The sequence below is a fragment of the Taeniopygia guttata genome, chromosome 2 (genome assembly GCF_048771995.1).
Source record: "Taeniopygia guttata chromosome 2, bTaeGut7.mat, whole genome shotgun sequence".
Lineage (NCBI taxonomy): Eukaryota > Metazoa > Chordata > Aves > Passeriformes > Estrildidae > Taeniopygia > Taeniopygia guttata.
The window spans coordinates 9,827,144-9,842,993 of NC_133026.1; the positions used below are offsets into that span (position 1 = coordinate 9,827,144).

The 15,850-nt window shown below is 38.0% G+C and overlaps 1 protein-coding gene across 1 annotated transcript in view; it reads right to left on the reverse strand.

Moving 5' to 3' along the window:
• Positions 1-529: 529 nt before the first annotated feature.
• NCAPG2 (non-SMC condensin II complex subunit G2) overlaps positions 530-15,850 on the reverse strand; it is a 44,620-nt gene continuing 29,299 nt past the window's right edge. The window contains exons 22-28 of the mRNA XM_030264280.4: positions 15,077-15,176; positions 14,607-14,791; positions 13,686-13,829; positions 11,741-11,844; positions 8,752-8,849; positions 8,432-8,534; positions 530-4,629 (exon numbers count right to left, since the gene is read on the reverse strand). Coding sequence (XP_030120140.4) covers positions 4,578-4,629; positions 8,432-8,534; positions 8,752-8,849; positions 11,741-11,844; positions 13,686-13,829; positions 14,607-14,791; positions 15,077-15,176 — 786 coding nt within the window. The 3' untranslated portion in view covers positions 530-4,577. The remainder of the gene's footprint in view (positions 4,630-8,431; positions 8,535-8,751; positions 8,850-11,740; positions 11,845-13,685; positions 13,830-14,606; positions 14,792-15,076; positions 15,177-15,850) is intronic.

Below are 15,850 nucleotides of genomic sequence, written 5' to 3' on the forward strand. Positions count from 1 at the left end.
ACTAAGAAGCTTGTGCTCAGGTACAATTTTAGGCAGTGGGTAAGTAAGGATGTTAACAGTAGGAAACAACGACAAAAAGAAAAAAAAAAGGGCCAAATCAATATTCTTTTATTCAGATGGAAGCTGAGCTAACACAAACAGTTTATCTAAATGTTTAATAATTACCCCAAAAGGCAGGAAGCACACGTCATTACACATTGCAGAGAACTCTGAAGGAGGCTGGGCTGGCTTTATCCTCTATGTCCTTTGATGTGGGCATGGGGTCACACAGGATTCAGGCACCTCTCCAGCAAGAACTACTAAAATGTACCTGCTTAAAATGTAAGGCTTTACAGCAGAGCATCTGCTACTGCAGCATAATAAAAATGTATTAACCCAAGACAAGGATTTATTGTAGGTGTAGTAAGATGGGTAAGCAACCAACTGAACGGAAGAGGGAACTAGATTAGGCTGAAAAGTAATTACTAATTATGTTTTGGAAAAGCATCTTATTTAATATTTTCATTAATGACAGTACAAAAAATCAGCATGAACTAATGAAATTTTAACATATATTTGAAACTGAGGCAAGCTGACAGAGTATAAAACAAAATGCTAGAATTTTACATAGGAAGAATACAGAAAATTGTCATTTTAAGTAATGTAAGCACCATGAAAAAAACAATTGCCACATTATGTATTTGAGAACCAAGTTATTTTTCTAAGAAAAAGGTGATCCTCTGGTTAAAACGAATGACACAAGAAAAAGATTGGTAACAGTTTCTGCTTACTAGAGTCATGAACAGTAACAAAATAAAAGTAACAACTCCTGCTGCCAAACTGTTTTCAAACACTGGTGACAGATACAACCAAGAGTGAAATTCCCTCTGTGACACAGGATATAATTTTTGCTAGGACCATGATACAGAACTAGAGAGACAAAAGACTGATGAGAGAAGACCCAGAACACATCTATGCTGGACACCCTAACCAAGCGAAAATTCCCCAGTGACTGCTGAGCAAATTAAAGCCAAAGCTACAGCACTGCTGGAAACCTCAGGCTCTGGCTTAGGTCATGCTCAGACAAGCAGCCACACCGAGGCCAGGACCAAGAATTCTTATCCAGAGCAATTAGGCAAGATCTGTGCCTATTTACAAGGGCTTAATGAACCTGAAGAACTGCTGGAAAGCTCTGCAGCTGTTCCTGAAAGCTGCCCTTGGCCAGCTGCTTGTCTGGGTGCCAGTACTAAGCCATGCTCTTCTCAGACATGGGCAGCTGCCACAACGGGGCCTCCTGGCACAGGCACAGCTGGACGCTGCAATGGTCTTGGTCTGCAAGACACTGGAGAGGATCAGCAAAGAATATGGAAAGGTCACTGCTGTGGGTCATGGTTTCACATCACAGTCATTATGGAGGGTCTGTAACTAGGAATCCTTCAGGTAAGGTGAAAGATTTGGTCAAAATTAGTCTGATTTCCCTCTGAAAGTCAAAAGACCTCAGAATACTTGAGAGCAGCACATGGGAGTTTAAATATAAAGTGAGTTGCAGCTCTCATGAAGTAAACAACAGGTGCAAGGTGGAATTTTTTTAACTTCCCTGGCTATTCTGAAGGTTTGTGTGCTTGGATCCATACCTGAAGACATTTATTTGCTAAGGAAGAAGCTTGAGAATTTCTCCTGGTTTTCCTTAGCTCACAAGTTGAAGCTGTGATAGGTGGCAGATACAGGGCTTTGTTTCCCATCCAGACAACAAAGCAAATGAACATTGTCATTACAAAAAAGGCCCCAGTCCTTACAAACAATGTTGATTACTGAAAGTAGTTCAAAGTTATTACTTTTTTCAGTCTCATTGATCCTGAATGCATATGCACAAAGAGAAGAGCTCCTGACATGGCTCTCACAGGTACAATTGTGTCCAGAACGTTTCCTCTGCGGGCAGCTCTTCATCACCAGCATCTTCCAGTGCCAGTGCCCAAAGGAGTGTTTTTTTCTTGCTCATTTTTCAAGCAATTTTATTAATCAAAGTCAGGTTCAACTTCTTCAAAAAGATGAACAGATCCCTAAGATTAAGGGAAGTTTTCAAACATATCCAAAGAACAACAATTCTTCCCCAACAGCACTTTTGATTAATAAGATGAAACAAGTCTGTTTTACAGGTTTACAAAAGATAACAGCTTAAGAAATGTCCTATTTATTTGTCTCTTCCAAACAGAAGGAGAATGTAGATTTAAAGTTTTGCAAGATTAAGGTTTACAATGAGAACAGCAAGTGAAACATAGAACTCCTCCAATATTCTTGTGAAATTTGCCACAAAGGCTTAAGGACAAAGCCCTGACAGACCATGACTCAAGGAATGCCACCACCATTATTTGTGTTGAAGAAATCCAATGATTTTTCATGGCAGAGCAGTTTAGTAGAGCTGGACTAGAAAGTGAGCTGAAATACATTCACCAGCTACAGGACTAACACAAAATTATTTCAACCCTCTTAAGAATCACTTGAGTACCAGCCATCAGGAAGACAAAGGTTTATCTTTAAATATTTTACCCTACCTAGCAGTATCACCTCTGAGTTCTTCAAAGGAAATCCACACATTTCTTATGTTGATGGAATAGCCTTTATTTCCTTCCTAGCTGACAGGGCTATTGCATCTGTACCATGAATTCCAGGAAAAAACCAAAGCTATACACTGAGGAAAAACAAGGCAGTAAATTTGGATTATTTTCTAATCTAATGATATGAGCAAATACTGAGAGAATGAGAAGCAGAAAAAAGAAACTTATTTACATATTCATTGAGTAATTTGTATAATCAGAAGATTTAAAAGGTCATTACCGGAACACCTGCCTGTTAACAGATGTAGAAGAATGAAGGCCAAAGAACACAGTTTTTATAAAGATGCTGATAGATAAACAGTTGGCAGATTTGCAGCTACCTGCTGGGGCAGCATTAGTTCCTTTGGTCAGGCCACTGTTGTGGATGAGGTAAATCTGGAACTCATGAATCCATGCACACACTGACAATCCTGTTGCAAAGCTTGCCAGTTTATTAAGAACTCTTTGCTTTTAAATATCAACATTCCAGGTAAAACAGCGTTTATCCAGTAAGAAAGTTTTATATATCAACTCAGGTATGGGTCTGATGTTTGCACTGACAGCAGATATTGAAAAAACCTTACAGTCTCTTACCACAGAAAGAAAACCAGCAGAGTAGATGCTTGTTTAGACAGATGGGAGGTACAGCTTTGCACAAATCTTAATCAAGAATGAAGAGCCTGTCTTAATTTGGCCAGATTGGTTAACTTCAGTGTCAGTGCCACTCAGTAACACTGGAGACTCAATATTCATTGGCACAGGCCCACAGGTCAAGCCTATGTTTAATAATTAACACACTTCTCCCCAGCATACTGGGCACTGAATCACCTGAATGTTCAAGTTATGAGGAAGCTCAGGGGAGAATCTGGTCCAATCCCTAGCTCAGTAGGGTTAAATCCAAAGCTATAACACCATGGATGGTCATAGCCCTCCCTCCTTGTCAGCCAAGTTCTGCACATCTCCAAGGATGGGTATTCCACAGGCTTTCTGAGCAACCTCTTCCAGTTTCATTTCCCTCTCATAATGATTGTTTTTCATGTCCAATAAGAAATTCTCTTGCTCAAGTTATTTCTGCAGCCCCACATTCTCATTCATTCATCTCTGGGGAAAGTCTTTCCTTTACTCTCCTGCAGGCAGGTGCGGGCAGCAAGAAGCTGCCCTCATGCAGGTGCCTGTGTGGGTGGTGCAGGATTTGTCCCATCAGCTCCAGGTCTTTGCTGAACATCAGGAGATGCCCCTCGGTGTCAGCTGTGGCTCCCAGCTGCTGTCATCTGCCATCAGTCCGAGGTTGCTGCTCACCCTGTCACCAACCTGCCCTGGCAGCAGGGCCTGCCCTCAGTAGTGCCCCAGCCACAGCTGCCAGTCTCACTCCTTAGCAGATTATTCCTCCACTCTGATGGTCCAGCCAGTTTTCCACTCATCTTCCAAGTCTATCCATCCATCCCATCTCTCTCCAGTTTGGCTGTAAGGATACTGTGCAAGACTGTGTAAAAGTCTTTGCCAAGGATAGGAAACAGGACACGCTGTGCTCTCTCTTCTTCTACAAAAGGCTGGGAAGTCAGATCGGTTAGGCAGAGTTTGCCCCTGGTAAAGCCATGATGGCTATGCTCAATCACCATTTTGACCCTCACATATATCAAAATAAGATTCATTTCCATAACGTCTAAGAAATATGCTCTAGTCCTCCCAGGAACTGAGGTTACATGCAACTTCAGTCTCAGGAGTATATATGATACAATTATTATTTGTTTTACAAAAACAAAGATACAAAAATACTGATTTTGCACTCCCCTCAAGAAGATATTTGTATACAGAACAACCCCTTTGCAGCTGTTAAAAAATCTTTACTATTACAAAATGTCTATACACACTTTTATACATTTGCTTACTTTAAATGTACAGAGTAACAGAAAATAATCTTAAGCAATTCAGAAGTTTACAAGGTAACTTTTTTACAAAGCAATACATCTTCTCTTAATTTTCATGACAAAAGCTTCTGTGTGGTCAAGGATTCAAAAACTCATCCAAAATTTTCAGAGATGATTCATACAGGAATCTGAAATGCCATAAAACAATGCATAACAGAATTAGAAATGCTAAACGCCAAATCAATCCTCAACTATTTGATTCTCAGAGTACAGCTACCACATGATTTCTTTGACCAGTTAGTCCATATTAGTTTATTAAAATGCCTTTACAAATTACTTTTGAAATAGCTGGATTCTTTTTCTTTCAACTTTTCCATTTTCTCCTGGTCATCTCTGTCATTAGAATAACCAACAGCAAACCAGTTTAAATTACTATGTCAATTCAAGCACATTTTCTAATATTTCATCATCTAGTTAACGAACCCACTCGTTTTCTGCACAGCATTGTTCTTCCTTTGTTCAAACAAAACAGTGAAATCCTTTACAGGTAATTCATTCTAAGACCATTTTTCATTCTTTTACTTTCCTGATTTCTCCCTCACTCTTCAGCCTTTATAATTTTTCTTCTCACCCGTGACAACTGTTTTCCAAGCCTGAGCTTTTGCTGTTATCCTTACTAGCAGTTGCCTCCTCAAGCTGCCCTCACACTCCTCTCAGTCCTGCTCTGACTCTGATCTCTAATCTCATGCTCCTCTCTGCAGTGCCACAGCCTTTAAACCAGGATGAAACTCCAATGTCAACTGAAGGTAGTGTTACAAGGTACTACAGAATTAGTTCTTTGTTAAGTTAAGTTCTGTGGCTTCAGGCACAATGCTGCTTTGTAGAAATTTTATTTCCTTACAGTTCAAGGCTAAAAAACCCAATGGATTTGTCATGTGGAACCATTGGCATGTTGGCCAAAGGCCATCACTTGGGATAACTCTGCTCCTCCCAGACAAGCTGAAGTCAGTTTTACCAAGTACCTTTCTAGGGAATTTAAAGATGAGAGGCAGAGAATGCACACCCAGGGTTATACACCAAAACAATTCAAGAGCCATAATTTACAGACGCAATGAGAGTGCAATTATGAATTTGGGAACTAGCTAATTGATAATACTAAAAAAAAAAAAAAATTCTGCACAGCCATTAACTAAACTTAAATTCTAATATTCATATATCAAAATTCTAAATAAAGTAAATACACAGTATTATGTAAAAGTTACTATCCTATAGCACATTAGGTTTTACAGAATGTGAGATATTTTTCTCTAGCCTCCAAATGGTTTATCTGCATTTTTTTGTTAGGCATAAATATTTGCATTTTATAAACTAATATGTGTCCCATTGCTCTTGCGGAAATTCTCTCAATACACAGTATGCTGTCCAGAATTTTTAAATGCACTGAACAGCATTTTTAAAATAAAGACCCACAGGACTATCTGAAACCACTAGCTCAGCTGAAGAGGAAAAAGTAAATTGCAGTGAAAAGTTTTGCTTCTGAATTAGTGCACCAATTCCTTGTATAAGGGCAGCACCTTAATTACCACACCAGACAGCTTTTTTACTTTTTTCTTTCATTGCTAATATGTAAGAGATTACTCCTAAGTCTGAAGTTAAGATGCTGGCACAGAATACCAGTTCTCTTGGGAAATTAAAGAATGTCACCATTTCCTGGTATACCTGGGTATTGAATAAAATAATCCCTCAAGGAGTTATTAGGAGATAATGCATTCAGAAGCAAAAAATAGTAATATTATTAAGAATCAGTTAAAACCCAGTATTTTAGCCAGCAGCAGCACAGTAATGTGTGTTAGAGGACTGCTTTCAAATTAATGGCCAGAGATCTAGCTTGCAGCATACCATAACTAAAATTTGGTAAGCAGAACAGGATGATAAAATAGTTTACAAACAATAGGATATGCTTTAGAACATGTGTAATCACATTTTAGCTACATTAGCACACAAGCAGCAGAACACTACAAATGGCACATCAGAAGCCACCAGAGGCCCAGCCCAGTCTGACGTTCTGTCTTGGCTGTGAGACTGCAAACACACTTCAATTCATCATGCAAAACCTGATCACTGCAGAACTTCCTCCAAACCTCTTTCCAGAATCAATTATTTTACCCTTCTGGAGGTAAAAATTCCCCAGCATAACTGTACAAATATTAAATCCCCTCAAATTCTGCAAAGCTGTATGATAGCTTCTGAATTTTATCATGGTGTGCAATTCTGATTCATAGAAAAAAAATCTCCCATTATCATATTCATATCCCTAACCCTTGAATTTTGTCTGCACCTGCCTCCTGGGTTGCTATTATACAAAGGTAGCCACTCATATATCACAAAATTAAAACACTGTGTAGCATCTTATACTCTTCATCTGCCCAAACACGCAGGTTGATTTGTCCCAGTTCACTGGGCAGAGACAATCATATAGATTCATAAAGCAATTATCTGTGTTCTCACTGAAATTTATAGTCACTAGTGCTCTCAAGTGGCAGCAATTATTCACTTTAATGTGCCTATTTATTTAATCATGTTAAGATTCACTTTAATTTCACAGCGTTTTCTACTGTCTTGATTAGAAGAAGTGCAAACTGAAACACAATACCCCGCCACTCTCCTTCTTTTCCAGATAATTATTATTATTATTGTTAAAAATATTCTAGTAGGACACTTGGTAACCCATTGTAAAGTAATTTCATGAGGATAAGAATGGCGTTTTGTTTATTTGTGTTTGATTTAGTTTCTAAGCTAGCTCTTGACCTAAGCAACTCTCCAGCTTTCCTGCAGGCTCCTTTCAGGTACTGGAAGGGACCCAGAGCACCTTCCTCTGGATGGAGGCACAGCTCAGCCACCAATGTGTATGTCAAGTCACTAAAATGCCAGGGAACAACGTGTCTCAGGCCAAGGATCCATAAGAAGAGCACAATGGGGATGTGTGCTCAGGCTAGGAGAGCTGTGCAAGAAACTATTGAGTAAATGAAGCTCCTATACAATGAGGTTCCTACACAATGGGCTTTTTGGCTTGTTTGGGAGTCTCTGGTTTGGTTTCTTATTTTAAAGTCTGTCCACATCCATTGCTTGATTCAATGTAAGGATCACTAGTTTGAAGAATGAAAGATTGCCAGGAGCTCTACATGTTCAGGCCTCTGTGGTGCATCGCAAACTTTCTCAGTAATTTTGGATTAATGACCATAACTCCAGTCTGGTTTCTTCACATTCTGTATTTGTGGTTATAATATCTCCTTTGCACACTTTTTGATTCCAGGGGCAGTTCAATAACTAGGCAGACGTCAGGTGCTCACAAATTTTAAAACTTAAGCAAGTTTGAGACACTAAAGGCTAAAGCATTCATCATCATTCTCTCGACAGGCCTGAGATAACTGATTGCAAATACAATGCAGCCAATCACTTTCAAAAAACTTTTCACAAAAGATACATAAGATATAACACTTGAAATCCCCCGTCAACAAAAAGAGCAAAATAAAATCACCTGTGGAAAGGTCTCAAAGACATCATTATATTCAGTTAAATTTTTACTGCCTGCATGGATTTGGATTCCTATGCCTAATGCCAAAGTGGGAGAAAAATCTTCTAGTAATAAGAAATAGGAACTGGACTATTTGCTTTGTTCTACCCCTGCTAAAAACAGACCTGGATTTCAGAAGTGAATCCTGCAATACACAGGATCAAGTGATAACACATTCAAATTAAATGAAAAAAGCCCGAAGCTAAATATGTAAAGATTGCAATCACAGCAGATACAAGGGCAGGAAATTTAATACTGTGATGGGCTCAATACCTCCCACTTTCCCCCCCAGTATTTTAAACCTTGCCATCAATCACTCAGAACACTCCAACAGTGTTATGTAAGTACAGAACACAGCTAATCATTGCAGAGAGGGGACAGGAGAGCTCAGTGCTCTTTTCCTACAGTACACCCACCTTTCAGTGCTGCTGGATTCTCCTGTGGCAGTATCCTTGCATATTATTAGCTTCGTTTGAATGGCAGGTGCAATATCCTTTAGAAGTGAAGTTTTGTGCTTACCTATTTGAAATGAGTTGAAATGTTGGACAAAATAATAATTTATCAAAAAACAATCCCACCCTTCCATATTTTCAGATGATAACCTTAAACATAAAAGATTCCTTAATGAAAGATTAGATATTAAATTGGATTTTCACTGTCCTGGATTAATTACTGTGTACTTCAATGTAGTACATAAAAAGAAAGATGGAAAAAGTACAAAGATGCTTTAACTGACCTTTAATTATAATCACAATGCAGACAGCAGCAGTTAGACTAAAAATCCCTTCAATTTCTTTAGAGAGAATGCACTCCATTAATTCATTTAAAATTGACCTAAGGAAAAAAATAAAGAAAAAATATGTCATAAACCACATTTCTTTCAAAATAGAACTGAACAGAATATGTTTGTAATTATGCTAGTTTGCCACCACAGCTTCAAAGATACTATGCAGGACAAAGCAGTGTGACTGCATAACTGAAAACTATGTGCTGCCCCTGGATCTGAGAATATCAAAGCATGGTAAATTGCATGAGAAGAAAATAAAGAAGTCTGCAAACAGAAAAAGTGGCTGTTGAGAGCAGTGAAGAGCTTGGGGTATATTTTAGCAAAGTCAATCCATGAAAAAACTACCAGTTCTACTGGAATTTAATTAATAGAATTTGTACTGAAATTTCTAACTCAAATTTCTACCCAAGTTTGAAAAAATATATTCTATGACTCTATTGGTTTGCTAGTACCTACTAAGGCTTAATTAACATTTTGACCTTAAATGTGTTTCTCATAAATATTAAAATAGATGTTTTTCCAATTACAACCCAGTGAAGATAATTTATAACTAAACAATGCTCTGAAACACTTCCAGCAACATCTTAGTTACTGAAACTATGGACAGAATAACAGAACCATGACAGCACCTCCTTGTAAAATACTAACTCAATATGTAGCTTAAGAGATTTTGTGACTTCTAGCAAGAGATGTAAGTATTACCAGCAAACTCTAGTGGTGTTTTGGGATATATGTCAAGGTAAGAAAAATAAAATTAGAGTCTCAGACAGGGTCCAGCAACCAAACTAAACTGCAGTAGGGAATAAGTCAATACCACAGAATGGAAACTAACTGGTCATCAGTGTTTGTGGTAAAAATCCCAAATTTAACTCAGAAGAAATTCTCAAAACCAGAGACAAATAAAAGAAAAAGAGGAATAAAACAGGAGATGGAAGAGATCCATAATCTTGATACTCCTCAGAGCACAAAGCAAAATGCTCTGTGAAGAACTGAAGGGAAAACTGAGAGCAGAATGTTACTGAAACCTTCCCTAACATATTTCAAAAAAGCTTTAGCAATACTATTATCTGTTATGAAAACTGAACATCATACATTGCCAGTTCTGACTTCAATTGTTCTTCAGGCTTTTATTGTACTAAGATATCAAAATGAAATATGCAGTTAAGAACCAGTTCAGTAAAAACGTTTTGCAGAAATTCAAATATTGCTTCTAAGAGCTGAAAAAGATGAAAAATCTTTAGCTTCAGAAATAAGCATTATGAAGTTGCTCATGCATTGCTTCAGTTTCATTGTATTATTGTGGACTAATGTGACAAGCATTGATTCTATTTCACCTTGCTCTTAAATTGCTAATGGACAGTACTGGGATCAGAGTCCTGACTTCGCTGTTATCATTGTTTGGGTCACTAAGCACACGCTTAACCTCCATGAAGGAACACTGAAATTCTATTAACTTGTAACAAGACTCACTGAAGCTGCCTTTCCCCACCTCCTTCTGAGAAAGGGTCACATGAGCCTGCAGGCAAAGATAAAATAGAGCAGAACGATAAGCTATTTAAAAATACATACAAGGCTCAGAGGTAAGGAATTGGTTCCTATACAGATAGTTCCCTAATAAAATGAAAGATACTCACACAATTAGACAGATATTGCCAAGCCTCCCAGTACTATCACTTCTAAGGGGATTGAAATTCAGTGCTAGAGACTGACTGGTTAGTATTGAAAATAAAACAGATTCTGCAGACCTCAGAGCAAGATGATTCTGAGCTCACAGACCAGAACCTCACATTAGATTTTGTAACGTCAAAGGCTTTCATGTTGACATAAATATTTCTGAAATACTGACCATTCATTACTGAACTCTGATTATGGCCTATCAATACAGATTTATAAAAGAGCCTTATAAGTAGTCTTAATTCTGAGGCACCAGTAGAACCAGATGGAAATTATCTCAAAATCTTTGCCCTAAAAGGATAACTACTAGACGATACATTTTTCCCAAGTACTCAGAAACAATTTGGCCCAAACTTGCAGTTTTCTCCACCAAGAATGGACAAGATTCACCTAGATTACTACAAGAAAAAGTTGCACAAGAATTAACTGATTTTCTTAATCTCTTTTGAAAAGAGATGTGTAAAATAATTGTTTCACTAGAAGAGAACACCTTGAGATGCTGCCTCATGGAAGAGCAAGATTTGGATTAGTTGGACTATTGCTGGAGTCTCTGGAGTCTTTTGTTTTGCAAGTTCAACTAGAATTAGAGAGGGGTTGAGAAGAAAAAAAAGACATCATGACAGCAGAGACAGGGATATTCAGTGCCTGTCAGATGAAGAAATTAAGAAGAGGAATTAGTAGTGATAAGTCAGGGAAAGCAATAGAATTTCTAAGGCCCTTTTAGAAGATATTTAGGGCCTCCACTAAATAGAGCAAATACCCTCCCCCCTCCAGTTTAAGTATTAAAAGATAAATAACGTAAGCTCACTTTTGGAGGCTTTTAACACTTAGATACTTTCTATTTTGATGTTGTGACTTTAATACAGCCATAGGTACATGTCACCTTGTTAGAGATGTTCAACTAAAGGATTAATTCTATTTCTGGCAACTATTTTATCTCATCCTAATATCTCTGTTGAGGGGACTCAGCTTTGTAAGTATCTCATGAAAGAAGCAAGCCAAGATGTATAATTAAAAAACTCATCATGATTAACAGTCTTGTAAATAAGAAGCACTCTTGGTTAAAAAAATGGAATCAACCCCAGAAATCAATCCTGACAGGCAATATGTCAAGAAAAAGGGATTATTAAGTAGTCCAGATAAATTTAGAAAGTAATTAGTTCTTCAAAATTAATTTGAATTTAGAAATTAAAATTTTATTGACAACATATAAACTGCTCTATACTAACAAAAACCTTGGAAAAATTAATATAGAAACATTTACCTGACAACATTAACTGACTTCATAATGACAGCCATTAAACTGCTTGAAAGAGGGGGAAGATCTGAAATAGTCTTTGGTATAATCAAGTCTTTTTCACTGGAAGCCTAAAAAAGAAAAAAGTCAACAACCGTTGTAACTCAAGAAAGATATGTATGCAGAATATTGTATTTCAATAATTACATTAACCAGGACCTATCCTTAAACAATTAGAACATACACAAGTATTCTTTGAATAGCTTTAATCTAACTGTGTTGTGTCCAAATAAACAAAACTAATTTAAATTAGAAAGACTAAAACTAAACCACATAAACAGCATTTGTACAAAGGCAAAAATTCTCTACAGTTGCTTTCACCAGAAGTTTCATTAAATTACACTGGTGGTCGCTCTTTATAAGGCACAGCCTATTAAACACAAAAGAGTCCCCTCTGTGGCTCCAAGTTGAAGTGTGTATCCATGATTTCTAAATGTAACTTCAGTGACAGTGATTTTCTGGACACCTGCTCTTTTTGGTATAAAGTTCTGAATAGATGACAAATATTTAGTTAGAACTGAATTTTGATTTACAACAGCCTGGGGGCAGGGAAAACCCCAGCTCAGATAAGTGACTGGAATGAACACTCAATCTCTGAGTGTGAATCTCCAGTATTTCAAGCCCAGAAATGTTTACTCTGCATCATCTGTAAAGGGCAGCTGTCACCCCACAGCATCTCAGCTGATACATCAATACCTGCAGGCAAACAGCTGGGTCTCCTTCAGTGCTTCCTGTAACAGAACCTTGGAAGCTGCTCTGTGGTTCCTTCTGGCAACTCTTTCTTGCTCTGTTTCTGACACATGCAGAACCCACAGCAAAAGTACAGCCTCTACTCTTCCTTTTCAGGTCTAAAAGCTTCCAATCTTACTAATCATATTCGCTCCTAACACTATCCGCATTAGAAAAATGGGGTGGGAATGTTGCCCTTCTCCTTCAAGGACAGTTGTGGTTCCTGAGACTTTCAGAACATGAAATAACCTCTGTCTACACATTCTTTTCAGCATTAGAGACTTTTTCTTTACTTTCCAAAGCAACATAGATCAGATATTTGGAAATCCTCTGCACAAAAACCAAAGGAACCAAAAAAAAGATGCAGCAGGTGAAATGTCTCTGTATGGAAGTAGAGAGTACACAAGTGATCAGTGCTAAGCGGGGCATCAGCCTGCTTTGAAACAGGACCACAGAACCTTCTGGGACCATTTAGGGAATGGGAATCTGTCACACATCAGTGGTTCACTTCCGAAATTCCCTAATGCTGGGTGGGATGAAGTGAGGTAGGTTTAGAACAAGCCCCTGTCCTCCTCCTTCCCCTGAGCTCTAATTGCTGAACACAACATTTCAAGCCTTTGATCAGTTTGGGTCCATGGTCTCAGCTGTGTTCCCTCTCAGCCTCTTGCCCACCAACAGCCTTACTTTTTTTTTACAGTGAAGGTGAAGGAACCAGGGAAACATTGACACTGCAAAGCACTCTCAGCAGCAGCCAAAACAAACTGGTGCGTCCTCAACAATGTCTTGGCCATAAATGCCAACCACAGCAGCACAGGGACTGCAGAGAGAAAAGCTGACTCCTTCCCAGCCAGACCCAGCACAAAAACACAGAGGGAATATTCCGGAACCCACATTATTAAACCCCAACATTGCCTAACTGCTCAGCTCTCCTGTCAGGGGCAGATACTGAAATAGGTATCAGGACAAGTCTGTTCCTCCACAGCTGCAGTCAGAAATCTGAGAGATGAACTCTAATATGAAATTATAGCAAATAAAATTTCCTGTTTGTTCCATGCCAACACACACAAAATCCTCATCTGCAGTACCAAGATCAATTTTCCGAATGCAGATCTGTCGTTCCAACGTAACACTTAAAAAGCAAAAAGGCATTAAATAGAAAAAAGAAAATCAGGATTAACTTTACCTTCTGTAGCATACAATTTATCTCTGCTACTATTGCAGCCAGGAGAGTGGAGAGTATACCCCGGTGAACTGCTGGGAATGAGGAATGCCAGCACTGCAGTGCATGGATGAATTCTCCAAGAGGCACCTGAATAGAGTGAATCAACTAAAACCAAAAAGAAAAACACACCTGTTTTTTCACACTGCTTGAGTATAACTGAAATATACTAGCAAGTCTCTCTGTCAAGTGCAGATCACACCTTGAAAGCTTTAGAGGTATTCTAGTCACTTGGGATCAGAGGGGGAATCAGCAACACATGGGAAGTCTACTCATAAATTTGAGAAACAAACAAAGCAGTGGTTCTTACAAAAAAGAACTGAATGTTTTTCGGAAGTCCTGAAAAGTAGATGACTAAATTTCTCAGAGTGATCCACCCATTTCACTGCTACTTTAGATCTGCGTTAGTAGACAAGAAGTTTACTTTTCTGTGAAGAGGTGAGATTTTCAAGAATTTTAGAACATCACACCTATTTTGAAGTTGTTATCATTCAGGCTAAAATAAATAAATAATAACGAAAATTTCTCCTCCCTCCAAGATCATAATATATATAAACAAATCCTTTGCTCTGGATTGAGGAAGTTCATCTAATTGCAGGTGAGATTAACAATCCAGAAGTACCAGCATGGTCCAGAATCATTGGCAACAGAATGCATTTGTTCTGCAATTTACTGGTCCTTCTGTCATGATGAGACCAAAATGGACAAAAAAAATTGGTAGCAAGAAAACTTAGAAAATTTAACTGAAAATTTTGTCATGTCTACCCAAACAGTTGGTAATAGAGGTAACAACCTCAGAGTGTCCAAGTATACCCTTTTGCATAAAAATTATGGAGTCATCTACACATTAGCAATTACATAACATTTTGAACTGTAATATGATACCTGAATTCCTTCTTCCCGTTCTTTCTTAAGTCTATGTGCCACACATTCTAAAATTTTCTGAAAGACATTCTGTAGAGTGTGGAAAAGATTTGTCACTTCCTCTGTCTCAGTATTCTGATTTAAAGAAGCTTCAATAATTTCTTTTAGAGTACACAGCAACACTGGAGCACAAGAGCCACCTCTCTCTAGAGAAAGAGATAAATACCATAATATAAAAGTTGTAATATTCATCAGGTACAAGCTTAGCATGAAACTCAGATACAACAAATAGCGATAGTTTACAAGTGTAGACAATACATTTCCTTTCTGAGCAACCTTAGCTGAAATTTTCATACAGTCCAATTAACATTTTAAGTATGAATCCAATGTTCCCTCCAACTCTTAGAAGTAAGGGATTAACTAACTTGCTAATACAAGAGAAGTCAGCAAAGTATAAATGCAGATGTCGTTATTAGTACAAAACAGGGTACCTGTTTGCATAATCTGAAGGGCCAATTCTAAAACGTGTGCTTGAAACGTGACATTTCCCAGGCCCACCATTATGACATCTTTACACACTGTCAGGTAGACCTAGAAGAGAGGCACATAATTATAGGAAACTCAAACTTTATGTAAAGTAACCATTCTAAAACTCAAAATAATAAAATCACGAACTCTTAGCCAAGGTGTGAACTGAGAGCTGGTGTACCAAACTGGAGTTACTCATTCACACCTGTTGAAAAGCACGAATTTCAATCAGTCCTTCAAATGCTTCAATTGCCCTTTCCCAACAGTAAGTAGTTTCTCAAAAGGCAGTAAGTCCTCTCTTTTTCACTCAGGCTCAGATCAAAGGCATTGACACTTATCATTTACTGAGGCAAAATATGACATCTCTATCTGCCTTTAATAGCAAAATTAAAACCAGCTGACAAAAAGAGCTTTTCCCTACAGACACACTGGTTGTTACATAGTAAATAGATTATGAGATGGAAATATAGACAGAGTGAGAACTTTTAATCAGTCTGTGTATATATGAGCTAGGTTGTTCAAAGACACTGACTGGGAGCAAAGTTAGCCAAATCTTTCACCAAAACCTGGTAAAAGCTCAGTGCTAAAATCCACCTTGGGTTAAATGAAATGTCAGAGAAATGCAACAGAAAACAATTCTGAACTAGCTAAAACATTTCCCACATTATATCATCAAATGCTTTCTTTGAAGGCAAATCAAGATCAGGGACACTGTGTGTCAAGTGATGACACAAATG